This window comes from Bombina bombina, chromosome 12 (genome assembly GCF_027579735.1).
Source record: "Bombina bombina isolate aBomBom1 chromosome 12, aBomBom1.pri, whole genome shotgun sequence".
Classification (NCBI taxonomy): Eukaryota; Metazoa; Chordata; class Amphibia; order Anura; family Bombinatoridae; genus Bombina; species Bombina bombina.
Genome location: NC_069510.1, coordinates 14,488,265 through 14,501,492, shown reverse-complemented (window position 1 = coordinate 14,501,492; position 13,228 = coordinate 14,488,265). Strand labels below are relative to the sequence as shown.

The 13,228-nt window shown below is 38.0% G+C and overlaps 1 protein-coding gene across 1 annotated transcript; it reads right to left on the bottom strand.

Annotated features, from left to right (window-relative positions):
- Positions 1-7,357: 7,357 nt before the first annotated feature.
- LOC128643035 (beta-1,4-galactosyltransferase galt-1-like) lies at positions 7,358-8,659 on the bottom strand. The gene has a single exon (XM_053695956.1). The coding sequence runs from the start codon at positions 8,657-8,659 to the stop codon at positions 7,358-7,360; it is 1,302 nt and encodes a 433-aa protein (XP_053551931.1).
- Between the last annotated feature and the right edge of the window lie 4,569 nt (positions 8,660-13,228).

Below are 13,228 nucleotides of genomic sequence, written 5' to 3'. Positions count from 1 at the left end.
CATTAAACGTATTAAACTTGGCAAAGCGGCGGGACCTGACGGTCTCCCCGCAGAATACTATAAAATTCTGTCTCCTGAAATAGCATCAGCCAATAGGATTTTTTCTACCTTAATTCCCATTGATTGATAGAATTCTATCAGCCAATCGGAATTGAAGGGACACCATCTTTGATGACGTCACTTAAAGGTACCTTCATTCTTCAGTCGCCGTGGAAAGAAGAGGATGCTCCTCGTCGAATGTCTTGAAGATGGACCCGCTCCGCGCCGGATGGATGAAGATAGAAGATGCCGTCTGGATGAAGACTTCTGCCTGTCTGGAGGACCACTTCTCCTGGCTTAGATGAAGACTTCTCCCGGCTTAGATGAAGACTTCTCCCGGCTTCGTTGAGGACTTCGGCCCGGTTGGATGAAGACTTCTCCTGGGAAGGTGATCTTCAAGGGGTTAGTGTTGTTTTTTTAAGGGGGTATTGGGTGGGTTTTAGAGTAGGGTTGATTGTGTGGGTGGTGGGTTTTAATGTTGGGGGGGATTTGTAATTTTTTACAGGTAAAAGAGCTGATTACTTTGGGGCAATACCCCACAAAAGGCCCTTTTAAGGGCTATTTGTAATTTAGTGTAGGCTAGGGCTTTTTTTTTATTTTGGGGGGCTTTTTATTTTGTTAGGGGGATTTGATTACGTGTAATTAGTTTAAAAATCTTGTAATTTGTTTATTATTTTCTGTAATTTAGTAAGTTTTTTGTACTTTAGCTAATTTTATTTAATTGTATTTAATTTAGGAAATTAATTTAATTATAGTGTAGTGTTAGTGTAACATAGGTTAGGTTTAATTTTACAGGTCAATTTGTATTTATTTTAGCTAGGTAGTTTATTAAATAGTTAATAACTCTTTAGTAACTATTCTACCTAGTTAAAATAAATACAAACTTGCCTGTAAAATAAAAATAAAACCTAAGCTAGCTACAATGTAAGTATTAGTTATATTGTAGCTATCTTAGGGTTTATTTTATGGGTAAGTATTTAGTTTTAAATAGGAATTATCTAGTTAATGATAGGAATTGTATTTATATTTATTAAAATTATATTTAAGTTAGTGGGTGTTAGGGTATATATAATGTAAGTGTCTGCGATGTTAGGGGCAGCAGATTAGGGGTTAATAAGTATAATGTAGGTGGCGGCGGTGTCCGGAGCGGCAGATTAGGGGTTAATAAAATAATGCAGGTGGCTGTGATGTCGGGGGCAGCAGATTAGGGGTTAATAAGTATAATGTAGGTGGCGGCGGTGTCCGGTGCGGCAGATTAGGGGTTAATAATATAATGCAGGTGGCGGTGATGTCGGGGGCAGCAGATTAGGGGTTAATAAATGTAAGATTAGGGTAGTTTAGACTTGGGGTTCATGTTAGGGTGTTAGGTGTAGACATGAATTTTATTTCCCCATAGGAATCAATGGGGCTGCGTTAGGAGCTAAATGCTGCTTTTTTGCAGGTGTTAGACTTTTCTTCAGCCGGCTTTCCCCGTTGATTCCTATGGAGAAATCGTGCACGAGCACGTACAACCAGCTCACCGCTGACTTAAGCAGCGCTGGTATTGGAGTGAGATTTTGAGTAAAATTTTGCTCAACGCTCACTTCTTGACTTTTAACGACGGGTTTCTGAAAACTCATAATACCAGCGCTGTCTGTAAGTGAGCGGTGAGAGAAAACTGCTCGTTAGCACCGCATAGCTTCTAACGCAAAACTTGTAATCAGGTCGTTAGTGTTTTGTTTTTTGTAATTTAGTACTTTTACTAAGGTTTAATTGTATATTTTAAAAAATTTAGTAGGGTTAGGTTTTTTAATAAGTAATTTATTTTATTTCATTGGTAGTTTAATTTCATTTTAGTATAAAAGTTAGGATAGGTTAATTAATAGTTTAAAATTCGTCTCTTTTAATTCTACAGGTAAGTTAATTTATTTTAAGATAGGGATGTTGTAATTTTAATTTAAAGTGATGGGGTTGTTAGGTTTAGGGGTTAATAGCTTAATTTAGTTTTTTGCGATGTGGGGGCTGACGGTTTAGGGGTTAATAGGTTTAGTTAGTGGTGGTGATGTGGGAGGCCAGAGGTTTATGGGTTAATATGTTTATTTAGTGGCGGCGGTGTCGGGAGCGGCGGAATAGGGGTTAATAACATTATGTAGGTGGCGGCGATGTCGGGGGGTGGCAGATTAGGGACGTTTAGACTTGAGTTTATGTTAGGGTATTAAGTGTAAACATAAATTTTTTTCTACCATAGAAATCAATTGGGTATGCTTCATTCTCTTGCAGCATCGAACATAAGCTTTCGGTGCTTTCATATTCCCATTGATTTCTATGGCATCCACGACCTCAAGGGTCGCGGTTTGAAAACCAGGTATGCTGCGTCCGAATAGCTGCGAGCGTACCCGTTAAAAGTTTGATAAATGGGAAAAAGTGTCAAATAGAGCCGAAGGTGTATTCGGAACATCTGTAATGACGTAAGCATCGATCTGCGTCGGATTGAGACCGGCGGATCGTATGTTACGTCACAAATTTCAACATTTGCCAGTCTTGAGTCTTTGATAACGAAGTCGAATCAATCTCGCAGTTGCGGAATTCCGGCGTATTTGCAGTTGACACTTTGATAGATAGGCCCCATAGGCTCATAAATGAGGGGGTGAAAAAACACCAAACACCCATCCAATCTCGGTTTACACACTATAAGAAGAGCTAGTTTAAATGAGGCTCAGATAATGCTTGCACTGAAAACTCCATTAAGGAGCCTCAAGTCTCAGAAGCCGGATAAATTACTCAATTCAGCGCTATGCTGAAGATTAACAGTTTAACAGTATATAGGATCCCCAGGAGAAACACGCACCAGAGTTTTTAAATAGGAACCCCTGATATGTTAACAGTCTAAAAACCCTGCTCGTAGCGATGCGCAGATAAAAAATGGCGGCGCAAAATTAACAAATGATCAGAGCTAAAGGCGCGAATTGTAAATACTGCCAATATACCTCACCACAATACTGGCCATGCCACTTTTTGCAGAGCTTATAAACCACCTACGTGCAGAATATAAACGTGTCGCTAATTTATGAGAAAGGGCGCGCATTGCGATCGCCTAAAATCGCCCTTAATCGTCCCTCCACTGTGGTAACCTCCACTAGTCGGAAAGGCCGCCGCTGCATGAAAAATTGTCGTGCATGCGATTGCCTGTGTAAAACACAATCAGCGGCATTATCCTGTCATTTACTATAGCTGGAGGTGCCGCTGCAGCAAATGAGGAACAGTGGGAAAAGAGTAAAGGAGCTAGAGGGTAGATGCTCCATAATCAGGGTCCCCACAACGATATATAAGAGGCCCAACCCCCACTGGGGAAAAGGCAGTGTGAAAGCACCCCTCATAGAGCTAATATCTAAAGTGAGAACCGGATCCTGCTAAGGAGATGCCGTCCAGGCTGCTCTTAAATGACTGATATCCCCAGCTGGGAATATAACTAAAGTTCACAGACCCATATAGGAGGGCAATGGAGGTGCAAGCTGGTCACCATTAAATGTCCCCCCTGTCCCTGTTGACAGTAACCGCATATCTGTCAAGGGAAGGGTTAAATAAGTAATATAAAAGGACTTACCCTCCTGCTGTGGAGCAGACACAGCACCTCCAGGTTTAGCCAGCTTCATCCGACATCTGACAGGGACCTGCGTAAAAAGGAAAAGCAGAGTAACCAACCCTGGCTTTCTATATAGTGGTTAGCATAAATTGTTAGAGGGGAAGCAAGGACTACCTCACCGACCTCCAACAGCTAATAGCCACCACAACTCTTACTGAAGAGGATTACATGGACAACACATTACCCCAATCCTTACTTGAAGGAAACTACCCATTAAAGGATTAAATACTTGATTTTCTTCAGACACCATCTTTGCACACCTCCATGATGTACAAAGCAAAGAATGACTGGGGATTATGGGAAGTGGTAGGGATACTTAAAGCTTTGCTGTGGTGTTCTTAGCCTCCTCCTGGTGGCCAGGAGTTGAATTCCCACTAGTAATTGAATGGATTTGTGGACTCTCCATGCCATTGGAAAGAAATGTTGTTTTTATTTTGTAATGGCAGCGCTATGAAATGTGCGGTACAGCTACATTTTTAGCTTTATTTATGCACCGGGTTTAGCGCACAACTTGTAATCTAGGTGGATTTTTTTTGATAATTTTATGTTTTTTCAAAAAATATTGATTACAAAGTTTGGATTTCAGTGTTCTTGATTTGGGAATTTGTTTTTACTGGACTGAGGCTACAATTACTCAGAGCCTCTGTTTTTTGTTGTTGTTTTTTTCCTTCTTAAAGGGACAGTCAAGTCCAAAAAAAACTTTCATTTTTCAAATAGGGCATGTAATTGTAAACAACTTTTCAATTTACTTTTATCAACATTTTTTACTTTGTTCTCTTGGTATTCTAATTTAAAGCAAACCTAGGAAGGCTCATATGATAATTTCTAAGCCCTTGAAGGCCGCCTCTATTTTATTTACTTTTCACAGCAGGGGAGAGCAAGCTCATGTAGGCCATATAGATAGCATTGTGATCACGCCCGTGGCTAGTGGCAGACACTGCACTAATTGGCTAAAATGCAAGTCAATAGATAATAACTAAAAGTCATGTGATTAGGGGCGGTCAGAAGATGCTTAGATACAAGTTAGTCACAGAAGTAAAAAGTATATTAATATAACAGTGTTGGTTTTGCAAAACTGGGGAATGGGTAATAAAGGGATTATCTATCTTTTTAAACAACAAAAATTCTGGTGTTGACTGTCCCTTTAATAAAGCTCAGTACTAAATGACAAGCTCATAAAAGACTGAAGACTTTATTTAAACTAGACCACAGCGTCCCATAGAGAGAACCAGCAAAATGATATAAACAGAAGCCTTAAGAACCTCACTTTTTATTATCGTTAAAATAATACAAAATGTATAGTTTCTTTACAATGATAGTAGACCGTTGTGTTCTTTTATTTAAAAGAAAATAGATTTATTTTTCATGAAAAAATGTTGTTTAAACAAAAATACCAATAATAGATAAAAAAACAAAAACTGCTGATCATCCAGTAAAACCAGTACTGTGAGATAATTGATCCCTATGCCCACAAACGGACACATTCAGCCTATTACTACAAAAACAAATGGCATTTAGTGCTTAACAAAAGGAAAAACAAGTATAAATAGCTGTCATCGGTTTCACCTACGATTGTGACAACACAAAACACTTAAAATATTTGACAATTTAAAGGGACACTGAAATGAAAACTGAATCTCCTATAAATTAAAGGGATATGATTTAGAGCATTCAATATTAAAGAGTTTCTAATTTGCTTCTTTTATAAAATGTGCTTTGTTCTTGGGCTATACTTTGTTGAAAAACATACCTAGGTAAATAGCACAAACGCTGCTGCTGCCGCCTAGTAATCTTGCAAATGTAAAACATTGTTTAAAGCCTTCTTGCAAAACTGGTGACTGCTGCAGGCATGCATGCCCCTGAGCCTACCTAGGTATGCTTTTTGACAAAGGATAGTAAGACTACAACGTTAGTTTGATAACAGAAATAAATTAGAAAGTGGTAAGTTAGAAATCACACTCTATCTAAATAATGAAATATATATTTTGGGATGGTTTCATGCCCTTTTAAATAATGAAAGTAGAACACAATTGCAATATACATCTATTTAGTTTGATTACTTTTCTGTAAAATATGATTGTGCTATAAAAAAAGTCCCATACAGGGATAGGCTGAAGCTCAGATTCTGTACATCATATTTCCCTACCCGACGTTATATATTACACAGTGATTGTTTAGTGTGACAACTCATTCATAGCTATGCTTAAAGGGACATAAATACCCTGGGTACAACTACAGTAGCACGGTTACTAGTCACCATGCTAGTGTTTTCTTCCTGTACCTGCCTCTCTCTCTTTAAAGGGACAATAAACACTAAATAAATGCTAGATAGAATGATGAATTCAAAGAAAAGATTAGTCTGAGACTTACGTCTAGATGTTTTTTTTTAATTAGCTGTTCAAATAGTGACAAAATAAGTGTAAAGTTTGTGTCTCTAAAACAATGGGAGCTGCCATGTTGTAACTTAGGTTACCTTCTCTGCTGTGGCCAATTAGGGACAGTTATAAATAGTTCACTAGAGTGTGCAGCCATAGTCTGTATTCCCGCATTACACATAGGGAGACTTCCCTAAGAGTCATAATTTGCATAAATTAAAGTCTCCCTAAGTGTGATGCGGGAATCCAGACGTGGACCCGTTGCTCAGTGTGCCTAGAGGGATATGGCTGCACCTCACTGGCGAGGTCCACAATATGCCGAAATATACTTCTGGGGTTTTGCCGTTTTTCTCTTGTTCAGAGAGTATTTTGGTGCTGGACTGTACTGTTAAGTCAGGATCAGACTGATATGCTTCAGGAAAGTTCTTCTCGGTGAAAGGCACATGTTGAGCAAAAGGAGGCTGCTTATTGGGTGGTAACTAGCCATAGAACAAGCTATTATGCTATTGTTCGTTCCCAGGTAGAGCGGCTTCTCTCTTTTTATTTATGCAAATATTCAGTGTAGCTTGTAATGTTGCTTCATTTTTATGAATTAATTTTTCATCTACTGGATATTCTAGTTTGTGTTTTATGCCATTTTAAGAGATGAACCAAGTGATTTCTCAATTGATTAAACTGACATTATTCTATGAAGGGATCGTCCAGTAATCACTTACGACCTTCATAAAATAATTTTAAATATACCATTGACGCTTTCTACATTTTAACTCTCTGATATGAAAATCCTCTTTTATATCATTTTGGTTTATTTATAAGGATTAAATAAAACATGTAGGTAGGTACCTATGAGCTACTAAAATCAGATGGAAGTAAAGAAGGCAGGGAGATTTTTTTGTTACAACAGATACAAGCTAGGACAACCACCTTCTTATGATATGATATGATCTTCTTATGATATAGAGAGCAGAATGGGAGATATTAGAAAATAAATACAGGAATAGTAAAATATAAGGTCCCTAGAAGCATCCTACAGCATTGGTTTTTAGCTTTTTGATCAGCTTTGCTATCACAGTCTGGTATCATAGCCTAGATCCACTTTCTTTATTTGTCACATTGGGTAGATGGACCTTATACAAAAATCTCTATTCCATGAGCTACAGAGGATCACTTACTTATCTTAATCGCTGAAATTATACAATACCAAATGCTTATATCTTTAATATGATAGTATAACTCTGAGAAATAGTTTTCATACAAACCAAAAATTCTTATAGCTTTTTTTCTGCACCCTGTGCATTACAATAGTGATGGTCAAAAAAATTCAAATGTTGGTCCTTTTAAGTATTGTTTGATGTAACACAGCATTAACATTATTAATTAGTGAGACATTATACCGCCATATAGTTTTATCTTCAATTAGTGATTCTCTAGCTAAAGCTGCCTGAAGAGGTCCTCTGCAGTGATAAACTAGAGCAGTTTTGTTGGAGACATTTTCTGAAGGTCCATAGCTCTTTAAAGCAGAGTGAACTGAGGTCTGAATCACCTTCCGTGGGTTTACTATCATTTTCTTGGCATTGAAGAAATCGGGTCTATCTGGTTCTCTGTGGACATGTTGCATAATGTTGATTCCTGGCACATTTATCCAGTTGGAAATATCAGAAAAATGACCATCAGTGGTTACAGTTATTGGGAAAATGTGGTTTTCAAAGAGGAAGATTCCCACTTCTGGGTGTTGCTTCTCAAGACTTTCCATCATGCTGTCCCAGTTGTCATGTTTGAAAGGTAAAATGATCTCATCTATGTCATTGAGTAGGACAAACTTGCTTCTGTACATGTTCCGGTAAATGCAGTCATTTAATGTTGTGACTTGTCCGTAATAGCCAATATGAGTATCATCGTTAGGGTAAAGCCAGCTCTTTGAGGGCTTCAAGTATCGATCAATTGGCCATGGTACAACCTCAACTACGCCTTCCTTAATATAGTATTGCAAAACCTCCTCCATTTGTGGGCTGCAGCTGTGCAAATAGATCATTACTCTCTGGGCGCCCAGTAATTTATACATTTCTATAGTCTGTATGAACTGGAGCGTATTGCTGTAATTTCCAAACATTGTAGAAATGCAGACTGTAAAGTTGGCTGTAAATACTCCAGGCTCACGGTTTATTATCCTGAATATGGGTTGTTGAGCAATGTTTACGTTTGGGGATTGGTGAAGAGAAATGTATTTTGGTTCACAACCTGATGGCTCTGGGCAGATGACATCAGCCAAACCATATGGAAAACCAAATCTATCCTGGTGTAGATTTATTTCTGCTTTTGATATATGTGTTTTTTTAAAAGTACAGCAAAAATGGCAATAGAGTTCTTTTACCTCTGTATTGTGTATAATACCGAGGGTTCGAATCTGGTTTCTCTCTCTGTTGTCATAGTACGAAGCAATTACAAATGTCCTATTGTCTTGTAAAGGTGTGATCATATCACTGCTAGGCACACCAAGACACTTTTCTTTCTTCCTTATTCCAGTTTGATTATATTTTTTTAAATTGAAATTGTGAAACTGCAGACTAATAAGTATGATTGCAAAAATGTAGCTAACAACCAGGATCTTCTGTTTTAAAATCATGGTTCCTCAAATTCAAATAAAGATGCAATTTTCAAGCTTCCACAGGTTAAAGTCTTAGAAAAATCTGTAAGAATTTAAAGAAAAAAAATGGGGATAAATCTTATAAATATATATAACAGAGCAATAGAGACACAAAAATAGAGTAAAAAAAAGAGATAGAGAAGGAAACAAAAAGAGAGAGTGACAGAAGAGACAAAAGGGACATTAGAGACTACGAGCCTATTTCTAAAAATCTATAATACACAAGATAGAGGGCACCACATAGTGCATATCAGGCAGGTAACCAAATGATCTTATATACAGGTGAAATCCTACTCACGATGTGGAAAGCACAAATGTGCAATATAGGCGGTCCGGAACCAATTGGTCGTCCGGTAGATACTTTGGCACACACTTAGGATTGGTGATATCCCCGTCCCGCCCAGAGGGAGTCCAGAGATAATCCTTAGTATCACAGGTGTTTGCCAGGCAGCAGACAAAGGAAGAATATGGGGCCTATCTATCAAGCTCCGAAAGGATCTTGACGGCCCCTGTTTCTGGCGAGTCTGAAGACTCGCCAGAAGCAGCAGTTATGAAGCAGCGGTCACAAAGACCGCTGCTCCATTACCTGTCCGCCTGCTCTGAACAGGCAGACAGACATCGCCGGAAATCAACCCGATCGAGAACAATCAGGTTGATTGACACCCCCTGCTGGCGGCCGATTGGCCGCGAGTCTGCAGGATGCGGTGTTGCACCAGCAACTCTTGTGAGCTGCTGCAATGCTGAATACGGAGAGCGTATTGCTCTCCGTATTCAGCGAGGTCTGGCGGACCTGATCCGCACTGTCGGATCAGGTCCGCCAGACCTTGATAAATAGAGGCCTATGGCTCTCAAAAGGCTCAATTCAAAAAGTGACAGCCAAAGAAATATGCAGCAGCAGGAAGAATGGATGATAAAAATTTATTAAAGCTTTAAAACAAAGGCAACGCATTTCTCCGTGTCACAGCACGGTTTCATCAGGCTTATACAAAACATTCTCACAGCTGCAACATTTAAACAAAATGACATCCAATAGGAAAAACGGGATAATATCGCACCCACAAACATAATTGTCATAGGTCTAAAAATAACGCTTACATACTGTTTTGTGCATAAAGAGGTAAAGTCCCAGTGATTACAAGATATGTGTAAACTTCACAATAACAGAATGATATCGATCCTAATAATAATAAAATTTAAATCAACTCTATTTATTAAAAAAACATTGTTCGTCTCAGGTAAGGGGAGTGGTTATAATAAGCAATTTTGTCATTATAATAATGGTCCAATCAGAATGAAGAGGCGTCACTAAAGTCTTGATTTGTATCGGCCGTTAATATACATTGCCACTTCTGCATACTTATAAAAAGATAGAAAAGCAGATAGATATAAATAGTGGTGTCTACACTGGTTAATAATATTTAAAGATATTCCGTAAGCAAAAATGGGTGTATTCGTGTAACCCAAGGGAAAGGAGATCATATAAGGGGGCGTCAATCCAATGACGTCAGTCTAATGAATAAGGAGTACGTCCGAGGATCGTGAAGGGGGAGGGCGTGACTGGAAAGATAGGGGAACGATGGAGTATGTCACTCTTCTAGTCCTAAACAACACATCGATTCTAAGGACTATGAGTGTCAGGATTCTCCTAGCTGACAGCCTAATTTTCTTTGACATTATACTGTTTCTTTAAATTTCAATTATCTTTTCCAGCCAGCCTATAAATCTCCCAGTATCCTTTACTTCATTGCTTGGTATTGGATTTTTCCTCATCTAGCTTCTGAACAACACGTAGTTGTTACTAACCTAAAGCCATTTTGATCTTTGTCTATTTTGATTGCTGTCAAGTTCAAGTTTATTATCCTCACTTGCCTGCATAACTCAACCAGGCTCCGCTATTAGCACTAAGCGTAGCAACTCTCCTACGTTTTTTCCCGGATCTCTTTCTCAGCCAGCAGTACAGGGATTCCTCCGCGGTGACGTCACACGCCAACTTCACGGAACTCACCAGCTCCTCACTGCTTCTACCGCTCCGGATTTTTACACACAGGTCAGTCAACTTGCCTTCCTGACTACCGAAGCAAACTCTCTAGTATACTCTAGCTTCACTGTTTTGATAAATATCGCTGTACCACCAACGACTTGTGTGTATATACTAGTGACATTCCATTCTCTCTAGTCTGCCTTATGAAATGTTGTTACTAGCAATGCCGGTTTATAATACATTTACTGCCTTTATAATTTTTCCCTATTTTTTCTTTGCATATTAAGTTTCTCATATTGGTTGGCGGAATAGTTCCCTGCTGCACATATTTCACACTGTGATATAAGATGCAGGAATAGAGTTCTATTTTCCAGTATTCCAATTACAATAAATGCTATTTGTTAATGGGGTTTGCAAATCACCTCTTAGGTGATTTATTTGCTCATCCCACACATCCTAGCTACAAACCTTAAACTATAAATATCTCAGCAGCTGAGACTCACATTATTTATAACACTTATTTCTTTAGTGTTCTAGTTCGCCTGACAATGACCAACCCAATATCAACAAAAATTGTCAGTGCAAAATAAATACAATGTGAAGATTAATTGTGATGATTGCACTTGAGCAGTTAATCCTATAACGGAGGGGAAAATACAATCGTAACTATAGTGTCAACAGAAAAGACAGAAACAGAACAAGGGATAGCGGTAAAGCAGGAAATATGACAAAAACACCTCCCACATATTCCTAGGTATAAGTGCCACTGAAGTAGAGAATATATATAAACACCAATAGTATCATAATACACAAACCAAAAAGACATGATAGATGTGAATACATAATAAGGATATAATAGGAAGCATATTCCATATGTGGTATGTGTCAAATCGCTAATATGCAAGATATGTAAAAAACATATAAATAATTTTAAAAGATACAAAGATAATAACAAACTAATAAGCTATCCTATGACCAAAGAACCAACCACATACATCAGTAAAATCTATCGGCTAGATTACGAGTCTTGAGTTAGGCTTAAAAAGCTTTTTAACGCCCGCTGGTATTACGAGTCTTGCAGGTACAAGTGTACCGCTCACTTTTTGGGCCAGACTCGGAAATACCGCAAATCCACTTACGTCAATTGCGTATCCTCTTTTTTTCAATGGGACTTGCATAGCGCCAGTATTACGAGTCTGCCAAAAAGTGAGCGGTAGACCCTCTCCTGTCATGCCTGGTACCGCATTTAAAAGTCAGTAGTTAAAAGTTTTACACTACAACCTCGTAGCATAAAACTCTTAACTAAAGTGCTAAAAAGTACACTAACACCCATAAACTATCTATTAACCCCTAAACCGAGGCCCCGCCTCGCAAACACTAGTTAAATTTTATTAACCTCTAATCTGCCGTCCCTAACATTGCCGACACCTACCTACATTTATTAACCCCTAATCTGCCGCCCCCAATGTCGCCGCCACTATATTAAAGTTATTAACCCCTAAATCTAAGTCTAACCCTAACACCCCCTAACTTAAATATAATTTTAATAAATCTAAATAAAATTCCTATCATTAACTAAATTAATCCTATTTAAAACTAAATACTTACCTATAAAATAAACCCTAAGCTAGCTACAATATAACTAATAATTACATTGTAGCTAGTTTAGGGTTTATTTTTATTTTACAGGCAAATTTGTATTTATTTTAACTAGGTAGAATAGTTATTAAATAGTTATTAACTATTTATTAACCACCTAGCTAAAATAAATACAAAAGTACCTGTAAAATAAAACCTAACCTAAGTTACAATTACACCTAACACTACACTATAATTAAATTAATTACCTAAATTAAATATAATTATCTAAAGCAGTGTTTTTCAACCAGTGTGCCGCGGCAGACTGACAACAGTGCTGGGTTGTCCCTCTTTCAAATTTTGAAATATTGGTAGGTATGTAACAGGTTCATCAGGCATCATTTACAACCATGACATTCATTCACAGACAATCATTATGATTGTTTGTGAATGAATGTCAATATGTCATGTATAGTTTGTAGGAGGCATGGCATGACAGCACAGTGTGTATGTATATATATATATATATACTGTATATATATCCCGTATTAGGCTACAATGTGTGATTTTGTAAAATTTTGGGATGGTGGTGTGCCACAGGATTTTTTAATGTAAAAAAGTGTGCCACGGCAAAAAAAAGGTTTCAAATCACTGATCTAAAGTACAAAAAACCCCCCACTAAATTACAGAAAATAATAAACAAATTACAAGATTTTTAAACTAATTACACCTAATCTAATCCCCCTAACAAAATAAAAAAGCCCCCCAAATTAAAAAAGCCCTACCCTACACTAAATTACAAATAGACCTTAAAAGGGCCTTTTGTGGGGCATTGCCCCAAAGTAATCAGCTCTTTTACCTGTAAAACAAAATCACAAATCTCCCCCAACATTAAAACCCACCACCCACACAACCAACCCTACTCTAAAACCCACCCAATCCCCCCTTAAAAAAACCTAACACTAACCCCCTGAAGATCACCCTACCGG

Excerpts from the sequence above, each read along its gene's own strand:
- LOC128643035 (XM_053695956.1), bottom strand. The coding sequence starts at position 8,659 with ATGATTTTAAAACAGAAGATCCTGGTTGTTAGCTACATTTTTGCAATC.